We start from the raw sequence: 25,786 nt of genomic DNA on the forward strand, positions 1-25,786 counted from the left end.
GGGGCCTGGGTTTCAGCTGTCCACACCACAGCAGTGGGCAACGAGCTTAAAGCCCCTGATGGCTCTGGGCGCTGACTCTCACCAGTGGCTATGAAAACAGGTTTATTCTAAAAGAGATGAAAGATACTGAGTTTAGAGCAGAAGTTACTCTGTTAGAGAAAAACATGAGGTACAGCAGTATGGAGAGAGTTCTGTTGCCCTAGTGGTAAGATGATATGCTGCCCACCCAAAGGCATGTGGTTTGCATCTGCCAGCTGCTCTGCAGAAAGCCAGACAACCTCGTCCTGCGCGATTTACAGCCTCTGAAAACCTGCTGGAGGTTTACCTCGGAGTTGTTTCTGACTCAAATGCATGTAATAAGCAACAGTATAAAACACATTAAGTGTAGAATAGGGAGCTCTGATGGCCTAGTGCATAAGGAATTGACTGTCAATGCAAAGGCAAATGGTTTAAATCCACCAGCTGATTGAAAGCCTCAAAAAACTCGCTAATGGGTCATTAATTTTGACTTGACAGCAATGAGTTACTGTTACTGTTACCAGTGAGTTAGTTCTAGTATATAATTAGATATTATTTGGTACAGAAAAATTAACTGTATGAGAACTGCTCCTGATGAATGATTAGCGTGGTTAAGTTATAAAAGGTAGAGAAAGGAAAGATAGAAGCTTATTTTACAGGAAGCACTTAAGGATTTCTGAAGCCAGTTTTTTCCCAGTATTTGGTGGCCTAGTGGCAAGAAGTTGCACTGCAATCCCAGAGGCACAAGGTTCTAATCCACCAGATACTCTGCTGGAGAAGGAGTGACAATTTCCTCTCGTACAAGCAGTCAGATCCGATTTGACAGTACAAACACACACCCGTACACACACACACATCTCTGTATCTATGTAGAAGAGAAAAATTAATTAGGCTACCAGAGCTTCCTCTGTAAGATTTATAGCCTGGAAAACCCAGTGAGGTGTTTAAAAAAAAATCTTTCACAGTATTTTTGCTCTCTCTGGTTTCTGTTGGGTATCTTTCCCCAAGATTATTAAAACGGGCTTCATCCTTGAACCATAATATACTGGTTCCTTTCAAATCACTGTTTAATAATAATGATGGAGGAACATTTGGACTACTCATCAAGTATCCTGGGATTAGCAAGCTTTTCTGTTGGCTATCAATCTGTTCTCCTTCAACAACACTGCTAAGTTTAATTTCTACTACTATACTCATAAATCCGACAGAGCTGTTAGCTGGCACCTCTGACCTTGATGGCTAATCTCAAGTTCAAGGCCAATATTTCACAAGGTTGTTAAACAGGTTTCTTAAACTTTGAAACGTTACTACTTGGTAAGGTGAGGGGAAAATAATGCTCTACATTGTAATACCCTTCAATGTAAGTCCAAAGCAAATCAATACCCTTATTTTTCAAGGTTACTTTTCAGATCCCCATATGAAAAATGGACAGGACAGTACTTTCATGTCTTCCTAACACAGTATTTTGAGAATTAGGCAAGCAAAGGTATTTTAAAAATAACAACAAAAACACGCCACTTCCAACACAGAAAGTACTTAGAGAATATTAACAACTGTATGATAATCCTTTGTGATGTATACTCTACAAATAAGGAAAAAACCAGAAGTGATATGTTCCAAATTTACAAAAAAGGCAGGTAAAGCTAGAATTTTTTTATATATGAGTCTTCTTTTTTTCCCCCCTATATTTTATTTTCATAAACATTTACAGAGATTTTGGGTTTCCATTCACTCATTGTTGCACTATTCTCTCTACCCTCCTCCCAGTTTGTTCTTGTCCAAATGCCAAAGTGCTTGTCAAAGCCAGTTCTGATTAATCTTTGTCAGTGTGTCCTTTGCCATTCCCTATCACTCCTCCCTGAGAGAGACTGAGTCCTAAGGAAAAAGGGATGGCGTATTCTCTTAGCTACTTCCTGCTGAAAAGGGACGCTGTGGGTTTCAGGGTGAAGATCTTCTCTCACTACTCTAAAGGGCCCCTTTGGCAGTAGGAAACACATAGACTATTATGGAGATTGATTTTGGAATTTAGATGCACTCTTATTGATTGTGCTTGGCCGTACATGTTCATATCCTTGAAGATGTATCATGGGGGTGTTGCAACCTAGAAGACACAAATTTGACTAACAAGTTATAAGTACATGAGTCAAAAATTATGGAAAAGTAAAAGAAAAGATTCTTTCATTGTTTTACAAACCCTCCCCCAGGTCCCCTCCACCATGTAGCCCTCGCTCTAGTCTCCTGTGATGACAGAAATACCTAGTTATATATCTCTTTTAAACAGTTTTCTCCCTCCTCTGTTTCAGTGCAGTATACATTATTGAACCCATCTTACTCAGTCTCTTCCCAACCCCAAGGATAGTCCCATTCTACAACAGTGACATCACGTAATATTTGTCCTTTTGTGACTGGGATATTTCACTCAGCATAATGTTCTCCAGAGTCAACCATTTTGAATAATATTGCATGAGTTCCTTGTTTTTTAATGCAGCATAGTATTCCATTGTGCGAATATACCACAGCTTCTCTAGCCATTCGTTTGTTGATGGGCACTTAGGTTGTTTCCAACTCCTTGCTATTGTGAACAAAGCTGCAATAAACATGGGTGTGCATATATCTGCTTGGATGTCAGCTATGGTCTCTTCAGGGTATATTCCCAGTAGTGGAATTGCTGGGTCAAATGGTATCTCTATTTGCAACTTTTTGAGAAAGCGCCATACTGCTTTCCACAGGGGTTGCACCATTTTACACTCCCACCAACAGTGAATCAGGGTTCCAGTTTCACAACAACCTCACCAGCATTTGTTGCTTGCTGTTCTGTTAAATTTTGCTATTTTGACTGGGGTGAGATGATATCTCATAGTTGTTTTAATTTGCATCTCTCTTAGGGCTAGGGATTTTGAGCATTTCTTCATGTGCTTGTTAGCCATCTGAATGTCGTCTTCGGTGAAGTGCGTGTTCATATCCTGTGCCCGTTTTTCTATTGGATTATTTACCTTTATCTTGTTGTGGTGCTCAAGTATTTCATAAATTCTGGATATAAGTCCCTTATCTGATATGTTATTACCGAATACTTTTTCCCAGTCAGTGGCTTCCCTTTTTACCCTATAGTCTTCTACTATATATGTGAAGTGTCATAGATCCAGCAATGACACCTCTCCCCCATCCCTCACCTGCTCCCAAGTGTTGTAGGGGTGGAAAAAGCAGAGTGGACTATGAAATCAGAACCATAAAGTAAGTTCCAGTTCTTCTCAAAGGCCACGGTTATCTGACTGCCTACAGTACAGAGAAATCCTCTCATGGCACGTGTACCCCCCTAGCCAAGCATTCACAAGAACTTCTCTAAAGGTTTCTCTTGAAGAGATGGCCGGCCCCAGAGTAATTTCCTACCCTCAGCTTTCTGCTCTGTGTGGTCATAACAAGCTACTGGGTTTACCTAGAATCTAGACAACTTAAATTATTCACCACCAATATATACGAAAAAATACAGAAAGTTTTCATGAAAGAGGTGATATAAAAAAATTGACCTTGAACGGTTTTCCTAGGACAAAAAAGTTGGTGAAGTCTCTTAACACATCAAAAGAGTATGCTGTCCAGCAACTTAGGTGAAGTAAGAGTCAAAATCAGGCTTTTTTTTTCTAGGAAGACAGAAATACCACCTTCCCAGCTCTAAATCTAGTCAATTACTTTTAGCATTAACACTACAAAGGGCTTTTGAACTAACACCTAAAAGGACACAGAAAGGACACACAGTGCCAGGTGTGGATTTTTATTCTCAAGAGAGTAAATGTCGTCCCTCCAACAATTATTTACAATACTCAAGTGACTCACCAATTTAGAACATGGGGCTTTCCTACCTGCCCCCACCCCCTGTTCATTTTCCACTTCTCAACATAGTTGTGAATGGAAAACACTGGAACTCACATCATTCTCAAAGCTAGAGCTATCCATCACAGATGACCTAACTTACCTGCATTGGACCACTAAGTCTAAGGACCTCAGGAATATAAATTTCACAGCCAAGATTTCATTTACTTTGCAAAACTGAAAAAATGTGCTGTTCCACGGAGATAAAAATTGGTTCACATTTTAAAATTAAAAAGGTTTTCAACACTTTAGCAACTATATAGAATATGAAGGTTTATTGCAAAAAAGAGTACATTGTTTAACCAGGATACACAGATGCAATTTAATGTAACAGTGCCCTCTGCAAAAATAGGTTACATAATACTCAGAAATGCAAGGAACAATCTTATTCTCTAAAAATTAGACAGCAGACTTTTTAAGCATAGACAGCCTTCAAAAAGGAGGCCAAAAATGCTTGGTGACAAGAGGGAACTCTAGAGCCCGACACCACAGAGCTAGTGCTGCAAACGAAATAACTACCACACAGATGCAAACTACTCTTTATATTCACACAGCCTTAAACAGAACAGTTCCAGTATCAATCTTCTCAAATGGGTCTTGGTGCAGAGAGGAGGAAAAAAAAAGTTGAATGATACATAAAACTATTAAAAGTTACAACAGAACTATTTAAACATCTTCTCCAAAATTGAGAAAAGCAATCATGTTAAATTTTTAAAAAGGTGGGAGAGGGGGAGGGAAAGTCTGACACAACTTTCAAGCAAGTCAGAGGTCCTCTTCGTTAAGTAGTCAAGTAAAAGTTTACAGATTTCAATAAATTATCTTGAAACCATGGCAGAGAGCTAATTTTCAGAATCTTCGTGGAGGTCCACTCTTAAATGGCTTAAATCCAGAGCCACTTCCTCTTGGCATGGAACTGCCACCAATTTGTACAATCCTATTAATTGGAGATGCATTGCTGTAAAGGTATATTAAATTAAAAAGTCAGAACAAAATAGTAATAATTATATTTATGTCTATATTATATAGTATTTACCATTTGCCAAATATACTTTGTCTTTGAACTTTACCCGTAACAACCACATTTTGTGGTTTTGTTTTATTTAATATGTATAACCTTAAAAACTGTACCAGGGGAGCTCTGGTGGCCTAGTGGCAAGAAGCTGCACTGCAATCCCAGAGACAAATGGTTCGAATCCACCAGATGCTCTGCCGGAAAAGGAGGGACAATCTCCTCCTGTAAAAGTCAGATCTGATTTGACAGTACACAGACACACAAAATAATAATAAAATTTAAAAAAAAAAAAAAAGAAAGAAAAGCAAAAGATAAACTAAAAAAAAAAACAAAACCACAAAAAAACTCTGTACCAAATTTCACTGTTCCCATGAAAAAATGCTACCCAGTTGATCAGAGTTTTAGTGAACCCACCACACATTCAAGGATTAGACTATTGTTATTCTAATGAGTTTCACTGGCTTATTTTTAGGACCAAGAGAACAAACGGGTCTACTGGAAAAGGTGAAATCAAGTTTCTCCTTGGAGACAAGGATTCTGAAGCTCCGTCTCACATACTTTGAGCACCTGGCCAGGAAGGACCAATCCTTGAAGAAGGACACCATGCTCAGAAGGGTCGATGGACAGCACAAGAGGAAGATCTTGGATGAGATGGACTGCCATAGTAACTGGGGGGGTAGGTGTGTCGGAGTCAGGAAGACTGGCTCAGGCTAGGACAGGCTTCAAAGCTGTTATACATAGGGTCACTATGAGTTGCAGGTGACTCAATGGCACATAACAATAATTTGCAAGATTTAATCACTAGGCCTTTCTTCCAGTCAGTAGCTGGCAGCTCTACTGAAACACAGCCACAGGTAAGCCACCACTGATAGATGGCTGGAAGCTGCATTTGAGTTGATCTGACTAGGAACAGCCTGGGTCTCTCAAAAGGGAAAAAAGAATTGACCTATGACCCACCAATGCTCTTCAATTCCACGTTATTGATGAAAAAGACTGAAATTGAGGGTTACATAATCTGCCTTTGGTCACAAAGCCAATAAATGGCAGAGCCTCTGTTTCTTAAGAAACTATTTAATAGTATGGATATGAATTGACTAGAACAATAGTACTCAAATGTGGTTACCAGGTTAGGAACATCAGCACCTAGAAACTTATCATGGCCCTTTGAATATGAACCAATTCTTAACTAATCTTACAGTGGGTTTTCAGAGACTATAAATACCGAGAGGAGACTGCTCTTCATCTTTTCCTGGAGCAACATGAAGACTTGAACTTTTGGGTGAGCAGCACACCTCCCTAACATTAGCTCACCAGAGCTCCCTAAGATTGGAACCACAAGCAACCTGGGATTTTTTCCCACAAACATTCTAGGTGATTCTGATAGATTTCAAGAATTCTGCTCTACAAGAAATCTCGATTACTTAAGAAAGACTCCTGGAATTTCTATGTAAACTGAACACTACTAATACAGAAAGGAAACACCTTCAAATAAACAAAATATTAACAAAAAGATTCTGTAAGAATTAATAAAACTAGATCTGGGGAAAAATGTGGATACAAGGAGAAATTTAATTAGATGCTGTGGAATAGAGCTGTTTGTGGTTTTAGAACAAACATATGGCATGATAAAGTAATGTAATAAAATGGGTGTTTCATGGGTGAGGATACTGGGGGGGGGCATTGATCATGGGGTCATATAATCTGATGGGAGGGATGAGAGAAATGGGAATGCTCTGGTATGAAAAACAATGTATTTGAATTATGTGAATAGTATATATTTTTTAAAAAAATGGTGTTTCTGACAATTACGTTTTAGAAAAAGTGTGAATAGAATAATGTAACAGGAGAAAGAACTATCTTGGAAAAAAGTAGACAGCTGAAATGAGAAAGAAGGACATATCAAGTGAGAAACATTTAAAAAACAAAACCAAGTGGGAACAACAAAAAGGACATGAAAGTGACCTTGGATGTACAAAGAATACAAGGCACTTATATGAAAATGAACAATACAGAGTTCAAAAAGATGAAAAGAAAAAACTGTGGTTTGCAGAAAACAAGAGTATATCAAAGAAACAAAAAGCAACAGTGTAAAATTATTTACTAAGGAGCCTGAAAAAAAAAGAATCTATACTTATCACGGAAAAAAGTAATCAGTGACTTTTAAAAAATCAGACAAAATGAGTGATGACGTGGTACAGGTACCAATATAAAAAAACTCAATTTTTTTGTAGAAGCAAAAAATAGAATTACCAATTCTATTATCTTTCTTAAGAAAGGAGAATGGGGAAAATGGCTATAGGAGTCTAATTCCATTCAATGTGAAGAAAATAACTTATAAGAAAAGTGTTAACACTACTCACCAATTAAATAATTCTCTTTGAATACATAAAGAAGTTGGGGGTTGAATGTCAAAAAATTTTGCTATTATTATTTAAAAAGGGACAAAGAAAAATTATTTCAGTATCTTCCTTTCTAGGAATTTTAAGAATTGATGAGAGTAAATTATCTGTGGCTAATGTTTTTTATCTACTTAATCCTAATGCACAAATATGTAGACCAAAATAACAATCAATCAATTCCTAATAAGGAATTTATTACTCAAGGATTTCAAATTAATAAAGAGAAATATGTAGGGTGACCTTGGTTGTTACTAGTTGCAAATTTAATACTCCCAAAACATACGAATTTTAAGGAAAGCATAGTGCACTAGAACAAAGGTCTTAAGCAATTTACTACTTACCTTGCATGCTGAGTTATCATGCCCGTTCCTGCCCGGCCATCACCCATTCGCCTTCCATCATGATAGCCAGGCCCTTGAGAAGGTGGACCATGCCACTCCTTCCTTGCTCCACTTGTGTCCCGTCCGTGACTCTCAACCACATGTCGTTCTTCAGGATAGTGCCACTCTTTTCTTGGTCCACTTGTGTCCCGTCCGTGGCTTTCAACTACATGTCGTTCTTCAGCATAGTGCTTAAGAATGGCATATTAAGAGAAAATTCAAACCACCACTAACTTAAAAGTCAATGTATTTTTAATGTCAGAAGCCAGTAATATCTGAGCTTATGAAAGATGAGCACTTCCTTATGAAAGCTTTCCCATATATTTTATACTGAGATGCTTGAGGTATGGTATGGAGGAAAATGATTAAAATATTGTAACTTCCCTTTCTATACTTTCAAACAGCCACATAATTTTTGCTACTTGAGTATTTAAAATATCTCTATCTATATGTAGTCAATGGCGTTGTGGTGGCCAAGCACTGTAAACCCAAAATTCATGGAGTTGTAAAATGTGATGGGGGTGGGGAGAGGGAAATTGGAAGACTATCTTCTGGAAAACCATGTATTTGATTTTTTTTAAATAAACTAATACAATTTTAAAAAATAATTTCTCTGTGGCCTAGTGGCAAGAAGCTGCACTGCAATCCCAGAGGTATGCGGTTCAATCCTCCAGACGCTCTGCTAGACAAAGAGGAGCAATCTCCTCCTGTACCAGTCAGATCTGATTTGACAGTACACACACACAAAAATAATAATAATAAAAAATTAATATCAAGAGTGTATTTGTATTATTTAGCTAGCACGCTCAACAGAGAACTAACAGAAGTCCAGGCTGGGTTTAGAAGGGGTCATGGTACTGAAATATTGTAGCTGATGTTAGATGGATCTTGGCTGAAAGCAGGGAATACCAGAGGAATGTCTATCTGTGTTTCATTGACTATGCAAAGGCAATTGACTGTGCAGATCATAACAAACTATGGCTGACTCTGAGAAGAATGGGAATCCCAGAACACTTGATCGTTCTAATGCGAAACTTATACTTGGACCAGGAGGCAGTCGTCAGAACAGAGCAAGGGAACACTGCATGGTTCAAAATTGGGAAGGGCGTACACCAGGGATGCATCCTATCTCCATACCTTTTCAACCTATATGCAGAACAGATTATCCGGGAGGCTGGGCTCTATGAGGAGAAATGTGGGGTCAAGATTGGTGGATGATTTATCAACAACCTGCGTTATGCAGATGACACAACCCTGCTTGCTGAAACTGAAGAGGACCTGAAGCACCTGCTGCAGAGTGTCAAGGACTGCAGCCTACAATATGGATTGAGGCTCAATGTCAAGAAGACAAAGATTCTCACCACTGGACCAATTGGCAGCATCAGGATGTATGGTGAAGAGATTGAGATTGTACACAGCTTTAGTTTGCTTAGCTCCATAGTCAACAGTCTTGGCACCAGCAGCAAGGAAATTAAAAGGAGCATTGCAATGGGAAAGTCTGCTGTTAGGGACCTCTCCAAAGTACTGAAGAGCAATGGTGTCTCTCTGGAGACTAAGGTGCGTCTCATACAGGCCATGGTCTTCGCAATCACCTGTTATGCATCAAAGAGTTGGACAATGACCAAGGAGGATAGAAGGAGAATTGATGCCTTTGAGCTGTGGTGCTGGAGAAGAGTATTGAGAATACCATGGACTGCTAGGAAAACAAACAGATTTGTCCTGGAAAGGGTTAAACCGGGTGGCTCCTTAGAGGCAAGGATTCTGAGGCTCCATCTACCATACTTTGGACATGTTGTGAGGAGAGACCGGTCCTTGGAGAGGGATATCATGCTTGGGAGGGTGGAGGGACAGCGCAGGAGAGGAAGGCCCTCTATGAGGTGGATTGATTCGGTGACTGGGATAACTGGAATGGGAGTGTCAGAGACAGTGCAATTGGCACAGGACAGAGCGGAGTTTAGGGCTGTTGTACATAGGGTCGCTGAGTCGCAAGCGACTCGATGGCACATAACAACAAACAACAGCTAGCACGCTCAGAGAGTAAAAGCACTTAATGTCTAAGATTATACTTGCTTTACCACAGGAATAACAAAGTTGGCTGAAGTCTTATTTAAGTTCTGTATCTTAACCTAAAAGGAACTGTGTAAGTGTACAGTGTAATGTATTAGACCACTAACTAAAAAAATGAGTTCAAATCCACCAGCTACTTTACAGAAGAACATTGAACAGTCTCCTCCCATAAAAAGGTATAGCCTCGGACACCCAGTGGAAGGTCACTCTGAGCTGGAGAGACTCACTGGTAGCAGGATATACGAAGTTAGTTAATAAATTAAGAGAAATAATGTTAGAAAAGGAGTAGAAAACATTGATGGCCAAAGATTTCCCATCAAGTCTGAAAGCTCCTATTTCTTAAGAAGAAAGAAAACCAGCCATCATTCTAAACTCCTACTCAGTGCAACTGAGTTGATGCTGACTACTAGTGCTCCTCCTTTAGGTCCGTGAAGCTGTAAGCCCAGGAGACTGCCTAGATTTCTCCTATGGAGGGGAAGCAGTCTTTTGGTTAGTTGTACATACATTATTATGACACCAGAGCTCCTCCAAACTCAGCATCAGAAAGGCTGGTTATCATTTATCTGTTAAGTTCAATAAAATAAAATAAAATACTCTAATTCTTTGGATTTTTAACTTGTATGCAGAGCAGATTATCCGAGAGGCTGGGCTCTATAAGGAGAAGTGTGGTGTCAGGATTGGTGGAAGATCTATTAATAATCTGCGTTACGCAGATGACACAACCCTGCTTGCCGAAACTGAGGAGGACCTCATGCACTTGCTGCAGAGGGTCAAGGACTGCAGCCCTCATATGGACTGAGGCTCAATGTTAAGAAGACAAAGATTCTCACCCCTGGACCAATTGGCAGCATCAGGATGGATGGTGAAGAGATTGAAACTGTTCACAGCTTCAGTTTGCTCAGCTTCACAGTCAACACTCTTGGCACCAGCAGTCAGGAAATTAAAAAACGTATTGCGATGGGGGAAGTCTGCTGTTAGGGACCTCTCTAAAGTACTCAAGAGCAACGGTGTCTCTCTGGAGACTAAGGTGCGCCTGATACAGGTCATGGTCTTTGCAATCACTTGTTTTGCATCAGAGAGTTGGACAATGAATAGGGAGGACAAAAGGAGAATTAATGCCTTTGAGCTGTGGTGCTGGAGAAGAGTATTGAATGTACATACCATGGACTGCCAAGAAAACAAACAGATTCATCCTAGAGAGGTTTAAACCAGGCTACTCCTTGGAGGGAAGGATTCTGGGGCTTCGTCTGACATACTTTGGACATGTTGTAAGGAGAGACAGGTCATTGGAGAGGGACATCAAGCTTGGGAGGGTGGAGGGACAGCGCAGGAGGGGAAGACCCTCTATGAGGTGGATTGATTCGGTGACTGGGGTAATCGGGATAGGTGTGTCAGAGGCGGTGCAGTTGGCGCAGGATAGAGCAGGGTTTAGGGCTGTTGTACATAGGGTCACTATGAATCGTAAATGACTCAATGGCACATAATAACAACAACAATTCTTTGGATTACTCATATGTAACTATTAACTATAAATTATCAGAATTATTATCTTTCACAAAACTTTATTCTCCTCTTTCTCAAACATCCATTGAGTCAGAAACAACTCATAGACAACCACTTAGCAAGTTTCTGAGGCTGATAACAGCATGTGGAGAGACTGCCTATCTTTTCCCCTCTGAGCAATTGGTAGATGCAAATTACCAAAGCAACTCAGCCTTTGAGTTACCAGTGTAACTTCCTGCAGACCAGGCCATTAGAGTTTCCTATTATTCTTCTAGTAACTCTATTCTAAGTTATACCAAACTGATAAATCACTGCTGACTGCTCTGGATAGAGTAGGAGATAAATGTGGAACAAATCTCCAAGTCATAAAAATGTCCAGGTTTACTGATAGGAAAGAGATCAGCAGAATCCTAATGACCAGGGCCTATATTTGAGCCTAGAATTAAACACATCCTTGTGGCATAACATTCAACCAAAGAATAAACAGACCTATTAAGTGAACAGTAACACAAGGGAGGGTTCAGTGCTTAAAACAATCCTTAAAAACCCCAGAAGTAGTAGCACCTAACCAGGTATAAAGCTCAGAAGGCAGGAAGGGACAGGACAAAAGATGAATGGAAATAAGAATCACAAGGGAGAAAATGGGAAGAGAGCTATAACAACGTGGTGATTACAATCAATGATCTAAGACAAAATATGTATGAAAGTCTAGAAAGAAAACCAATCTGTTCCATAAATGTCCATTCAAATCATAATAAAAAGCAGGGGGATGGGGGAAGTAGTCATCTAAATTTACAGCAAATATTCCTATGTATTTACCTGTGCCCCACTTCCTCGGTCTGTGATTACTCCTCTGTCTCCTTCTCTGTTTCCATAGCCAGTGGCATTACTGCGATTCCCAGGGGGAGCACTTCTCACACTGTGCCCTGATACTTCTCTCCCAGATCGTTCTGGCCTTTCAACTCTGTTAAATCAAACATAAAAACATACATGAATTATTGTTTATAGCTAAAATGTATCCTAAAACCACTAGCCAGATATTTGGTCAAGTAATTAGCTACTAGAATAGAAGAAAGGTTTACAGTGCTAACTTATCCAGCAACAATATGGGTGAGACATTTGAAAATCTACTCTGGTAAAGACTCTATGTTCAAGATAACCATACTCAGTAGAACCTAACAATAGCCACAATAGCTAGCTATGAAGAAGTATGCAAATACCTTGCTTCCCGTTTGTCAGTGGGCAGGCCTCCTTCACTTTTCCAGGTGGTTGGTCTAGACTGGCTGGGGCCTGATTCTCGAGGATGTCTAGGGTGAGCAATATCAGGCCTGTCATGAATGATGACGGTTCTCCTCTCATCTCTTTCTCCTCTCACTTCTCGCCTGTCTGTCTCTCTAAGTTCATTTCTTGGTGGAGGTTCATTTCGTCTGGAATCACTGAAATTTTTAGGGTATCTCTCATAGCCTGGATCTTCTCTTCGTGTAGGACGTGCTTTTTTCCCTTCACTTTGACCAGCAAAACGGTCCCGCCTGTTATGAAGAACAAAGGTTATTACTTAGCCTTATTCTTAATTTACATTAGAGCAAAGCCATCAAAAAACCCTATTGTTGATTATTATAACTCTTCTTTAGACAAACTGAACTAAATGCTGGGCATAAAGGGTGGACTCAGGAGGAAAGTACATTAACCAATTTGTGGTGTTTCACTCTACAGTTGAGGCACATCCAAATCTAACAACCTCCAACTATACAATGATAGCATGCCAGTATTTTGCAACTATTTTCACTCAGACTTAAAAATCAACCTCCTTAACACTGTTATAGCATCCTAATTCATTTCAAATACTGAATCACGTTTTCCTTAGCACAAGCATACACATTTGCTTCCAACATTCACTGATACTTTGTACTTCTCTGAATTAAAATTTCAAGTCCAGGACTAAAATTATCACTTGAAAGGCAGCTATATTAAATAAAACAAATTTCAACATATCTACCTTTCAAAAGATGAAGACTGCACTGCTGAATTCTCAGGAAATCTGCCCCTCTCTCGATGATCAAAGTCATTAAATCTGTTCTGTTGACGAGAATAGTCAGACCCGTGGCCAAACCGTGCATCTGTATCTAGAGACAACTTTTTATTCTCGTTCCAGTAAGGGTCATCACGCCTTGAAGAGAAAATTTGCTCATTACATAAATAAGTTTTACAACAATCTACATTTACTTGGAATCATACATACCAAATATTACAAACTGTGGAAACACAGGGGCTAATAAACGCAAGACACAAAACATTCAGTTAAAAAAGTAATATTGGAAACAAATTAACTGCAAGTAGTACAGACAGTGTTTATAGAGTAATTTAACAGGAGAGAATTTAAATTGTTCACTAGAAAAGAAAAAAGGACAAAAAAGTTATTAGCTTAATTTGTATAACCCTTTATAGTAAAATCCTAACCAGTATATTTAACATTGTTATGGTTCCTAACCATTACTTATTCAATTCTGCCTATTTCTCAATAGTCAATGTGCACAGAACTTTCCGTGTTAGGTACTGTCAAGTCAAATACATCTCTTAGTGACTCCATGAACAAAAGATGTGCACCCTGCCCTCTCCTGTGCCATTCTCAATATCTCTGACACACTGGAGCCCACTGTTGTAGTCATTATGTAAATCCTTCTGGTCAAGGGTCTTCCTCTCTTTACTGACCCTCAACCTTTCCAAGCATGATATCCCTTTCCAAGGACTAGCCTCCTCTCCTAAGTATGCGAGATGAAGCTGCTCAAAGAAGCACTCTGGTTGCACTTTTCAAGATGTATTGGGGTTTTTTTGGCAGTTCACGGGATGTACAGTGTTCTACTCTAACAACTCAAAGGTAACAATAGTTCTTCTGTCACCTTTAAGAAAATTAAAATGTTTCAATCTATTAAGTTCAAAGCAAAGAGATAACAGAAGCTATTTTGGTCTTTCCAAGTATATTACTTCCATTTTTGTACTATCTACACTTCTTTCAAAATAGGCCTGCCTGGTATTGAGAACTATTGAAATAATTTCCAGTCATAATGAAAAACATGTAACTTCAGGAAAGGGAGAAACAATTCCGTGAATTCACTCCAGTACTGTCAGTGTCCTACTCCGTGTTAATTGTGCCTTTCATTCCAGTAACAGGGGCCTGTACTTTTTTAACTCTCAAGTAAGTAGTCTTAACTTGAATGGAATAAGAATGCAAGCGCAAGCAATAAGATAAGCAAGTAAGCATCTACCTATGATCTATGTCACGTGGACGTTTCAAAGAATTCCTTTTTTGTTGTTCATAACGAAGCTGCTGCTGCTGTCTTCGGAGTTCCTCTCGTTCTCGGGCAATACGTTCTGCCTCCTTACGACGTTCCTTCAGACAACACAGAAGGAAGAACCAACCAATACAAAATGAAAACATTAGGTCTCATCGTTAAAAAATGCTAACAGGCAAACACCAGTCAACACAAACACAAACTTGGCTTCAGTAACAGAGGCTATGGGTATTGCTCAGCAACATTTAAAAAAGGGACTATGTGGACAAAGTTGGGAAGTATTTCAGAAGGTTATATTTAATCATTTTACTAAATCAAAGGCATGTAAAAAGAATTGAAATAAAAGCTTTAATAAGTTTGAAGATTGTTACTGTTGTTGTTATGTGCTGTCAAGTCAGAACTGACTTACAGCTGTCTCTCCAGAAGGTTTTCAGGTAGTAATTTACACACAAGATTGCCAACCATTCTCCAGCAGAGCAGCTTCTTATCACTAGGTCACCAGAGTTTCCTCTTATTTTTGTACCCTAAAATCTTGGATTCAACTGTACAAAGAAAATTTCCTTCCAACATTTTGTAAAGGAGTTCTAGTGGATTAGAGGTGCTTGGCTAACTGAAGTCAGCAATTCACATCCACTACCTGCTCTATGGGGGACATATACATCTATAACGATTGTGGCCTTGGAAATCCTATGGGGCAGTTCTTATCTATCCTACAGGATCATCAGGAGTCAGAATAGACTCAATGAAAATGAATATGGATAACGGAGGAAATGGTTTTCTGGTTGGGCTTTCTCCATCCCCCAAAACTGGGAAGTGACAAGAGCCTGGATTATAACTACTCTCGATTCACAGTCCTATGCTCAGACTATTAGGCTGCCATGGTATTGCAGAGCTGGAATCATTACCAATAAGCTAAAACAAAGTCACAAATAAATGCATTGTTTACCAGCACCTAATTCACTGTTATCTTTCAAGGACGCTCATTAATGAGATAAATTCATTTGATACGGGCTTTACAACAAGTAAAGCAAACTTTAGGGCAAATATCACAGGGTTTGAAAAGGTCAGTTATTTAAGATGAAAAGATTTTCTGACTGCACCTGTTCAATACGAATGCGTTCTCTTTCCAAGCGTTCGCGTTCCATTCTCTCTCTCTCTAGTTTTTGCCTTTCAATTTCTAGACGCTCTCTCTCCCTCTGTAAGCGATCACGTTCTTCTCGTTCACGAATTATTCTAATGCGTTCTCGCTCTCGGCGCTCTCTCTCTGCAATCTCTCTTCGTCTAACAAAAATCAGTATTTAGAAATACTTAAATTATGCTAGCAGTGTGTGAAAGAGAATACTTTTTAATTTTTATTTTTTCCTTGAGGTTGGCAATTTCAAACACTGATTCAATTTAGTTTTTAAATAGTTGGAGAGAGAACTTAAAACTAAATAAACTTTAGTACTGCCATTTATTTTCATTTATAAGACTATCAAGTGATAAGCTAAATATTAGTACAATGCCTGACTTCCTCTTAGACAATTCCTGTTTAAATAAAACACTACAATATATTCCATTAACTATTTGACAGTTTTTTACAGGAATAGACTTTGAATTTACATATATGAATTTAAAGATAACTGTTTTCAAGAGAAACATTTCCAATATTTATTATAGTCTCTATCTTCTTAAACAAAATATTTTTAATGACCTAGAAATATCAATTACAGCAAATATTATATATAAGAAATTGGCATCCTTCAGTGCTCTTTTGAATATTCTTTAGTCTGTAATAAATAGTCCCTTGAGTAACTCTGAAAAAAAGTTTTTCTCAGTGAAGAGATATTGTTAGCTAAATTCAAGTTGTTGGAGGCTTGATTCAAATTGTTTGAGGCTTGATATTTCTAAATCTTCTCTTTAAGGGAATCAGTGTATTTTTATTTTCTACATGTTATCTGTTGTACTCGACGGCACATAACAACAACAACAACAACAACATGTTATCAGCATTTCTTAACTTTAGCAACCAAGTGGTTGCCTTTGAATGTTTACCAGCATTTAGTAAATGAGGATCAAGAATTTGAAATATTTTATAACACACAGGATACTGGGCTAATTCTGCATAACAAAAAACAGCTCACGTCATACACGTTTTTTAGTAAAGTATTTCTCTATTAAAAATACTCTAGTTAGTCATTAATGTTATTTTAAAAACTTAAGCATTAATAAAAATTTATGTCTGTGTCTAGAATATAATCTCATTTTATATAAAGGCTAGGTGCATTTATTTGTGGAATGGTTTTAATAGACCTCATATTTTCTAAGAAATTAACTCCACATTAACAGAGGGGGAAAATTATTTTTTTGAGAATTTTATAACCAAAAGGCCTTCATCAGTTCAGAAATGTCATATGGAGAGACTATTTCTGGAATTTGACTTACCAATATAACACAACAGTATCATTCCATATTTGTATCTGTCATATTCTTAGGGAGTCTAAATACAGGTGTAAACATCTGAGTACATCGCTGAATTCTCTAGAGTCAAGTCTGAACATTCCTATCTGAAATAATTATAAATTAATTTCTCCTTTATATAATTCAAGCACTGTTTTTTTGTGTTTGGATTTAAAAAAAAAACAAAAAAACAACACACAAACTTGTAGAGATAGGTTATTTTAGTTATCAATGTCTACTTCCTTCCAGAAGTAAAAGGACTATTAAAACACTATATATATAAGAGTACTGGCATGAGATTCGCTCTTCCAGAACTCCCTATTTCTACTTTTCTCTCAAATTGCTATCAGTCAGATAACCAATAGGGAACTTATTAAGAATCATCTAAAGAAAGGGGAGAAAAAAGAATTTTGAGTGATGCATAGATTATCTCCTTTTAATAAAGAGTGTGGTATTTGTAGTTGAAGCTATTTCCATTAGTCCCTAGCACTCATGTCAGTACCATAAAATTCCATGAGAAAAGACCTTCAGACAAGTAATATAATTTTTATATTATCAAAAACAGTCATGAAGATCTTTTAAAAAGCACCCACAAATTTATGAACATAAATTCGTACTCATAAACTGTTGCACAAATTTGTAATGAAAATACAAATGGTTTATGTTTGACTTAAATAGACAGCTTGTTTGGGATAGAGCCTGAACAAAATAAGGTCCACAAGATGAATATTTTTCAATCAAAACTTTGGACTCTCATCCAAAGAAAAATGAATTTTGGCTAAAATAGTAAAATTTCAACTTAAAATTTGAACAGTTTTAACTAACTTGCCAGGTAATGACAAAACCAGTTTTTCTTTTAAAAGGGATGTTCTTACTGCAGCAGCGCCGGAGTACAGGAAAGAGCACTGGACTTAGAGTCAGAAGCCTTGGGTCTAATTCCTGACTCTGCCACTCATTTGCCATGTGGCAATGAAATTGTCCTTTAGCCTCTCTGGCCCTCTATTCTTTAAAGTTGTATTATAGATATTACTATCTTTATAGCACAATTGAGGCGAAGAAACAGAAAAGTGTTTCATAAACTTTGAAATGCTAGTCAGACATACATAACTATATTAAACAGAGATATAAAATGGATTTTCCCCTACCTTCGAAGTTCCATTGCTCGCCGTAATCTTTCAAAACGAACTAAATGTTCTCTTAATCTCTGTTCCTTCATCTTTTCAAAAGGTAAGATTTCTTTCCTTCTGTAATCTTTGTCTCTTTTCTTATCTAGACAAGCTCTCTCCTTTTCCTTGCTTCTTCCATGAATCTACAGAAAAGGAAAATTTTTAGTTTCTTCACCTCAACACACTCAGCTTTATTTTTCATAGTTTAATGGTCTGGTAACATTTCCATTTTCTAGCATGAAAGTATAAAAAAATAGTTTCAAAGATCCTGACTACCTTCTTTTGAAACAGGTGAAATATATAAATATTCTTTTCAAGAGACTTACTTTCTCATGTCTCCCTCTTCTTGATGATCTAGAATGATCTCCTTTAGTTTGGTCTAGTATGACCATATGTCCTGGACTTTTTGAACCTAAAAGAAATATTTTAGATAAACAAATGTTTCAAAAATGTATCATTAAAGGGAAAAAAAGTAAAAATGTTGAATTTTAAACTAGTCACATATTTGCAAATGATTACACACAACAAAAATCTTATTCCATAAACATTTATACACAAAGAGTTTTAAAATAACTGAATCTTGGAACATTCCTTTAGTTATATCAAAAACGTTTAATTATAAAGCTAGAGGAAATAGGTGAGCCCTGGTGGCAAGAAATTGCACTGCAATCCCAGAGGTGCTCGGTTTGAATCCACCAGATGCTCTGCTGGAGAAGGAGAGACAATCTCCTCCTATACCAGTCAGAACCGATTTGATAGTACACACACACACACACACACATTCAAAAATAATAAAAATAATTTTTTTAAAGAAAAAAAAGTCTATAGGAAATAAAGGAACATTTGGTAGTAAAATAAAAAGGCTTTGCTGGAAAAAGGTATCTGTCTTTGTGGACTTCTTATTCTACCATAATGACATCTAACAATAAAACCAATTAAGTCTGGATTATGAGCTCAGCCTGTCTATTTCACTATAAAATGTACATAATAAAACACATTCGAAAGAAACTGTTAAGGAAGATACATAGCATACTTATTCGCTTCTTTTCTTCATTTTTTTTAACCGATTCTGAACTTTGGCCACTTGATCCATTATCATTCTTCTCATCTTTACCTTCTATTTTCTTATTATCCTTGTTTTCTTTCTTTTCAGATTTCTCAGATGATCTTTTATCGTCCTTTTTGGCAGAGGCTTGTGTCCTAATCATACCAGCCCACAGAAAACACCACAATGAAAACCTTTTCATTAATGTACTTAAAACACTTTTACTACTTATTTATCAAAATAAATTCTTACTTGCTACTTCTGTCACTTGCATTTGTTTTGTCCCCAGAACTCCTTGAACTACTCTTTTCATCATTTTCTTTCTTCGATTCTTTTTTAGAAGGATCACCTTTAACCTAAAAGATATAAATCAGAAAAATAAGGATTTCAGTAAGTTTTACTTTTTGATGGTTATAAAAATAAAGTTGGCATAAAATTTGTAAAGTCATTAAACAGAATTAAGTAATAAAATCAGCAAAATAGGTATATATTTGGAAAAATATTAAATAAGTGTATGAAGTAAGGATATTAAAACTTATTCCCAATTTTACTGCCCACTGTATTAACCTTTTCAAACTCAGGATTACAGCCCTTAAATGACTCTTAAAACCAATTGCTTCCTGGCTTTTTGGCTAAGATCAAGTGTAAAAACAGCTAAGCAAGCTTACTTTTTCAACAGAAATCATCTGCCCATGTAATTCAGTGCGATGAAGGTGTGCAATGCATCTGGATACCTCTGTACTTGAAGACATAGTTACTATGCCGTAGCACTTTGCCCCAGGACTTCGAGCATTTGTAACTACTTTTGCACTCAGAACCTAAAAAAATCAGATTTTAAAGTTTTATCATTTTACCTTTATACATACTTCTAAAGAAATTAAACTTTAACACTAAGCCTACTCAAATTATATAGTCAGAATATAAAAATTAAAAGACAAATTCAGAATTATCTGTTATTTTGTTTCATATTCTTGTGACCAACATTTTTTTCCTCCTAAGTACTTAATAAATACTCAGGAGAACAATTTCAAGTGTTTGAGAAACAATTTAACCAGCTATTTATTCTTTTACATGGTCAAAACCCAATTAGCCACATCAGTGAACTAATGGTGTAATTAGTGAAAGCAATGGAATGCTATCCTAAATTGGACTGGGACCAAAGTTTCTCTACCAAAGGCCCTCCCCAAATCTTTTACAAGAAAAATAAGGACAAGTTTCTAAATTGTTTATAAATGAGTAATTAACACTTTGCTATGATGAGGCATGTTATGTGAAAGAATCAGCCAGATCTAGAAGGCAGCTATAAATACATCCTAAAGCCTAAATGTATGTTCAATCTGTGTGCTCTGAAAATTTATAGCAATATAAAAATGACCAATGTTAATCACACTAGATGTGTAGTTAAGGGACAGATAAGGTTTAAAACAAAGGTAATAAGAAAACATTCACTGCTTAACAAAGAACATATAAAAAAATGACTGGAAGAGATAAACAGGTAATCTGAAGAGGTTTCATGGCGTGGATCACTGGAAACAAAAAGCTTTCATCTGAACCCTGGGAAAGACTTACTTGTTCCATATTAATGTAACTGTTAAAGTTAAGGTCTTATTAGCCAGTAAAAATATCCTTATGTAGTTTTAGCCTTAATAAACACCAACATTAAAATATGGTTTTTACATCATGACTTAAGCGATAAAGAGCAGCGCTGTCATCCCAAAGACACATGGTTCAAATTTACCAGCTGCTCCATGGGAGAAAAATGGACAATTTCCTCCCATGCAATTTACTTTCTCGGAAAACCCACTAGAGGGTCAGCTACAAATCGGTTCTAACCTGATGGAACACAACAGCAATTATACATTATAGTAGTCCTGGCAGTAGCCTAGAAGGTAAGGAGTTGCAGTGCCAGCACAAAGGCAGACAATGTGAATCCACCAGCTGCTCTGAGGAATAAAGACAGTGATTTATAGCTTCTAAATCTCACTGAAGGTTAACATGTAATAAATCAATTCTGACTTGATTACAATGAGCTTCAATTGAAGTAGAACAATGTGTTATATGTTGCACTGTTATCTAAAAGGTCAGTGGATCAAATCTACCTCCTTGTGAAAGATGGGTCATTAATTCCCATAAAAACATACAGCCTCAGAAACCAATGGAGGATTACTATGAGTCAGAATCACTTCAACAGCAATGGGTTTAACAACACATTATTAAAAACTGAACAAAATATCATACAGATTATCTAAGGTCTAAAACTTCTTGTTCTGCATCTGATACCTATAAGGAATCCCTTTAAAGCTCAGGCACCTCTAAATTAAAAACAAAAAAATTTTCCCAATTTAACAGTTAAGATTAACATATGACCAACTATTGATGCTAGGTGCCAATGATTCATAGTGACTCTATGAATGACAGATCTGCACTTGCCCTAAGCCCATGTTACTCACTCATATTCATGTCAATTCATATTGCTAAAAATCTTCAACAATGACTATTAATAGAATATTTGAAAGCCCATCATTTGCACAAAAAAATACAACAGGTAAGAGGTAAGGTTCTTAAGAAAAAGTTAAATATGACTTATATTAATAACTAAAATGGAAGTAGTAAGCAGTGAGTATGTGAAGTACAGATCAATTGCAATTCAAGTTATTTTTTTGACTGCTGCTGCTTTTTTCAGTTCACTGTTCAAATATCATAGAAAATTTCCTGATGAGTGATCACAATAAAAATCTCCCAGTTTTCTTTCATAGCAACAAAAGTGTATCTGAGTTCTCCAGGCTGATCAAATCAGCCTCAGAAATGTGCTTAGATCCCAAACTAGGTGTTGGAAAAATTAAAACAAATGCAATGAATGAAACTTAGTCCTTGTCTAACATGAGCTCGAGATAATTAGCCTTCAATTGCAAAGATCCTTAAAAAGTTTAGAATGAGCCCACCACCACAGATCTGAAATTATGCCTATTAACAATCCCAAAAATCTAAGAAATTAAAGATATTTATCATACCATTTTAAGTTCCATTTTCTAGAAACATTATTATTTAACTTTGGCAGTCGAAAAACACGTATCAATATTTCAAACACAGATACAAGAAAGATGAATAAAAAAATGAAAAGAAGGTACCTTTCCATATTTGCCAAAGAGGTTCTTCAAATCTGCAGCTTTGGTATTAGAAGACAGTCCACTAACCCAGATATTTTTAGTTGAGCTTCCACTGCTACCGCTAGTACTACTTGTGCTTCCTAGAACAGATTTAACATCAGATGTTGAATCTCAATTGGAATTTTTTTTGGCAAAATTACAAAGGATACAATCTTTCAGAAGTATTAAATCCTTTCACTTAAAATATAACATCTTACTGTATCAAAATACAACATAATAGGCAATGCAAATGAATATGGATACAATCTGAGTATTCTTACACTTTCAATTACATGAGTTTTAATTCAACTAGAGTAAAAAATTACATGACTTAAATTATTATTGGTAGAGTTAAAACATTATATTCTGCCACTGCAGTGAAAATAACCAACCTAGATGCAGTAGTTTAGAAATGAACAGTCTTGCTTTAAATGTCTATATCTGCTATAGGCTTTAAACCCTGAGAAACTTGATAGAAAAAGATGAGGGTAGAGTAAGGGATAAATTGTTTTCAATCATGGTAAGTGGTTAATAACAAAACTAACCAAGCAGATCATCTTCATTATCTATTAGAAAAAGGGTATGGGGAAAAAATGGGAATTAAATGCAGTTAGATAATTCTGGATTCAATATATGGTAATCTTTTTAAACAAAACAATTATATGAATAAAATCAGAGATCTGAAAATTCTTTAAAATAGACAAATCACCATATAAATAATTCTGTACTACTTCCACATACAAATTATGGCTTGATACATATAGAAGCCATTTCTTAAGAAACAGGCCTAATCAGTCACCCTTCAGTATTTTCTTCAAAGGGGAATAGGTATTCATTTGACCATTCATTTATTATCTGGAAAACAATTATCACCCACTTATAAAGAATGAAAAGTTAAAATGTTTAATTACTGTATGTAGAAAAGGGTTGAATGCATAAAAAAAAAGTATATGCCAAAGTTGTCACAGTTGAAAATGACAAGTGTAAATTTCAGACAAGATATATTTGACTAAAAAACTTCAAATATTAACTAAGTTTGATCTTTTTCTTGTCTTAACAAATGCATTTATCAAAAGATCTGTTTCATTTTTTGAAAAATTAACTTCAAGTGTTCATATATTTTTATATTACTAGTAACTTTTCTAACAAGTTTTTAAAGAATAGGAAAATGATGACATTTAATATGTAAATTTCTGAATTTAAAAATACTTAATGTTTTAGTTATTTAACATTATTTTAATATTTAATAATTATTTAATATTGATGGATCTTATCAACCAATAAATAGCCAAATTGGATCTTATCAACCAATAATAACAAAATGTATAAAAGAAGTGGGTACTGCAATTACTTATAAACTACTAAATTACTAAAAGTTTCAAGTACTAAATATATTCCTACAAAAGTTTCTAAACCATAAGATATATATAATAATCCTTTAGAAGTTCAGTGATATTTGAGACCATGAGATAAACAAAGGCTTATCTAGAAAAACATTACCTAATACAGCATCTTTAAATAAAATATATCACATTAAGAAATAAATTGTGAAGGATTAAAGTACTGTATACTGAGTTTCTTATAAAATTGTACTAATATATGAAATGAAAAGGTAAAACTAAACAAACACTACTGGCTGAGGTAAATACTAGAATATACAAATACAGAGATATACCATTTATAGCACAGTTCTGACCAGAACAGAACAGTAAAAAATATTTTGGTAGTAGAGTTGTTGCAAAAAGGAAATGCAAAGATTTTAAAAATTCTTTCAAAATGAAAATGTCGCTTATTTAATAAAATGCTTAAAATACAACTGAAGGTTTTAACATATTAGTTTACTATAATCCACTTGATTCCAGTTTAACCTAGTTTTAACATATGAATAAAATCTTTAAGGTCTGTGTGGCAAAGGAAACAACAAGAAATCATAACTTTCTAATGAAACTATGAAAATGTTACCATTAAAATAAAAAAAATAAAACACCCCAAACATTACCTTTGTCCTCTTTGGATGATGTCTTGTTGTCTTTAGATTCCTTTGAAGAGCTAAAGAAGCAAATCATCAAAAGAAAATTGAAAACAAAAGAACAATAATCCAAAAGCTTGACATTCACTATTTCAAACTAGTACTATTTAGACAAATTAACAATTCCAAAGGCCTAATTTAGGTTATTTGAACAAATGACTCCCTTAGGATTCTTGCACTGATTTTCCCCAAGATGCCTGAAGATCTAGATTCTCTGATAATTCTATTCAGTGGATATATGGCCATCTTCTCCAGATTTCAGGACTGGGACTTGACTTCATTTTGTGTTCTTAGAACTGATAGTTGCTCATTAACCATCATCACAAGGATTTTTAAAAATAAAACAAAAATTGTCAACTTGAAAAAACAAAAACAAAAAACCAACACCAACAAAAAGACCCCAAATATATGCTGACAATTCGACAATGTACATCAGTAGGACACAATGCATATTATGAAGATCTTGAATTTTTTTTTTTAAGTAACTTATGAAGGTCAAAAATATTACAGGCAGGATCATAAGATACTAATTACTGTACATGGTCTTGAAGCCACCCCCTTAATGTAGAGTGATCTTATTGAATGCTGGAATTCAGTATCGTAAAGAACTGACATAGAAAAACAAACCTCTTTGCTTGACCAGAGGCCCCAGTAGACGAGGGCCCTTTCTTCAAAGTATCCTTTTCTTTGTCTCCAGATTCTGCTTTCTTAGAACTTTCTCTGGCTTCCTTCTCGACAGGATCACCCTTCAGGGAGTCTTCCTTCTTACCATCTTTATGGTTCGCATTCATCTCATAATCCTTGTTTTCCTTCTCGGGGCTCTGTGCAATGGCGTCCTGCTCATCTTTTGGCTTACTTGCTTCAGAATCTGTAATTTTCACATTTTTACCTGTTTCTAGGAGGTCATCACCATCAAAATCCAGAGTAATGGCGTCTTCAGCCTGGATTGTGACCGAGATGTTGTCATCCTCAGCTTCTTTCACAGTCGCATTAGTTTCCATCTCTTCATGAGCTGTGTGATCAGCCTCAGCTAGGTTCCCTTCTGAAGGAAGAGGTTTAGATACTTCTTGTGTACCATCACCAGAACCTGCTATATCTAAGAGGATTTAACAGGAATAAATATGGCAAAACAAGAAGTTTAAACAATTTCATATTTATAAGCTAAAATAGGACCTAGAAAATATAAAGCCAGTTATTAGCACTGATGGAAGGTTAGGAGAGAAGGAGAAGGGGGGGAAAAAAAGAACACAAGGGTATTAACTAATATAAACAATCCTTTACCCAGGATCACTTAATTCTTCATGGGGAAAATGCTCTCTCTACACATAAATACCAATCAATAATAGTGAGAGAAAAAGATTCCATCCTGAGGATACCAGATCTTCATTTCTGGTTATAAGTTAATGGAAGATGTTTTCCTCCGTGGGA

At 36.3% G+C, this 25,786-nt stretch overlaps 1 protein-coding gene across 2 annotated transcripts in view; it reads right to left on the bottom strand.

The window, feature by feature from the left end:
* Positions 1 to 4,728: 4,728 nt before the first annotated feature.
* SLTM (SAFB-like, transcription modulator) overlaps positions 4,729 to 25,786 on the bottom strand; it is a 44,938-nt gene continuing 23,880 nt past the window's right edge. The window contains exons 7-21 of one of the 2 annotated variants that reach the window (XM_006902770.1): positions 24,986 to 25,454; positions 24,329 to 24,378; positions 22,312 to 22,430; positions 19,852 to 20,001; positions 19,436 to 19,539; positions 19,172 to 19,338; positions 18,465 to 18,550; positions 18,118 to 18,281; positions 15,634 to 15,814; positions 14,507 to 14,631; positions 13,240 to 13,410; positions 12,464 to 12,772; positions 12,063 to 12,207; positions 7,635 to 7,798; positions 4,729 to 4,837 (exon numbers count right to left, since the gene is read on the bottom strand). In XM_006902770.1, coding sequence (XP_006902832.1) covers positions 4,729 to 4,837; positions 7,635 to 7,798; positions 12,063 to 12,207; positions 12,464 to 12,772; positions 13,240 to 13,410; positions 14,507 to 14,631; positions 15,634 to 15,814; positions 18,118 to 18,281; positions 18,465 to 18,550; positions 19,172 to 19,338; positions 19,436 to 19,539; positions 19,852 to 20,001; positions 22,312 to 22,430; positions 24,329 to 24,378; positions 24,986 to 25,454 — 2,513 coding nt within the window. The remainder of the gene's footprint in view (positions 4,838 to 7,634; positions 7,799 to 12,062; positions 12,208 to 12,463; positions 12,773 to 13,239; positions 13,411 to 14,506; positions 14,632 to 15,633; positions 15,815 to 18,117; positions 18,282 to 18,464; positions 18,551 to 19,171; positions 19,339 to 19,435; positions 19,540 to 19,851; positions 20,002 to 22,311; positions 22,431 to 24,328; positions 24,379 to 24,985; positions 25,455 to 25,786) is intronic. The other variant, XM_006902771.1, reaches the window with a different exon arrangement.

The sequence above is a fragment of the Elephantulus edwardii genome, unplaced genomic scaffold (genome assembly GCF_000299155.1).
Source record: "Elephantulus edwardii isolate Elephantulus edwardi_28Jun2011 unplaced genomic scaffold, EleEdw1.0 scaffold00449, whole genome shotgun sequence".
In the NCBI taxonomy this organism is placed as follows: domain Eukaryota; kingdom Metazoa; phylum Chordata; class Mammalia; order Macroscelidea; family Macroscelididae; genus Elephantulus; species Elephantulus edwardii.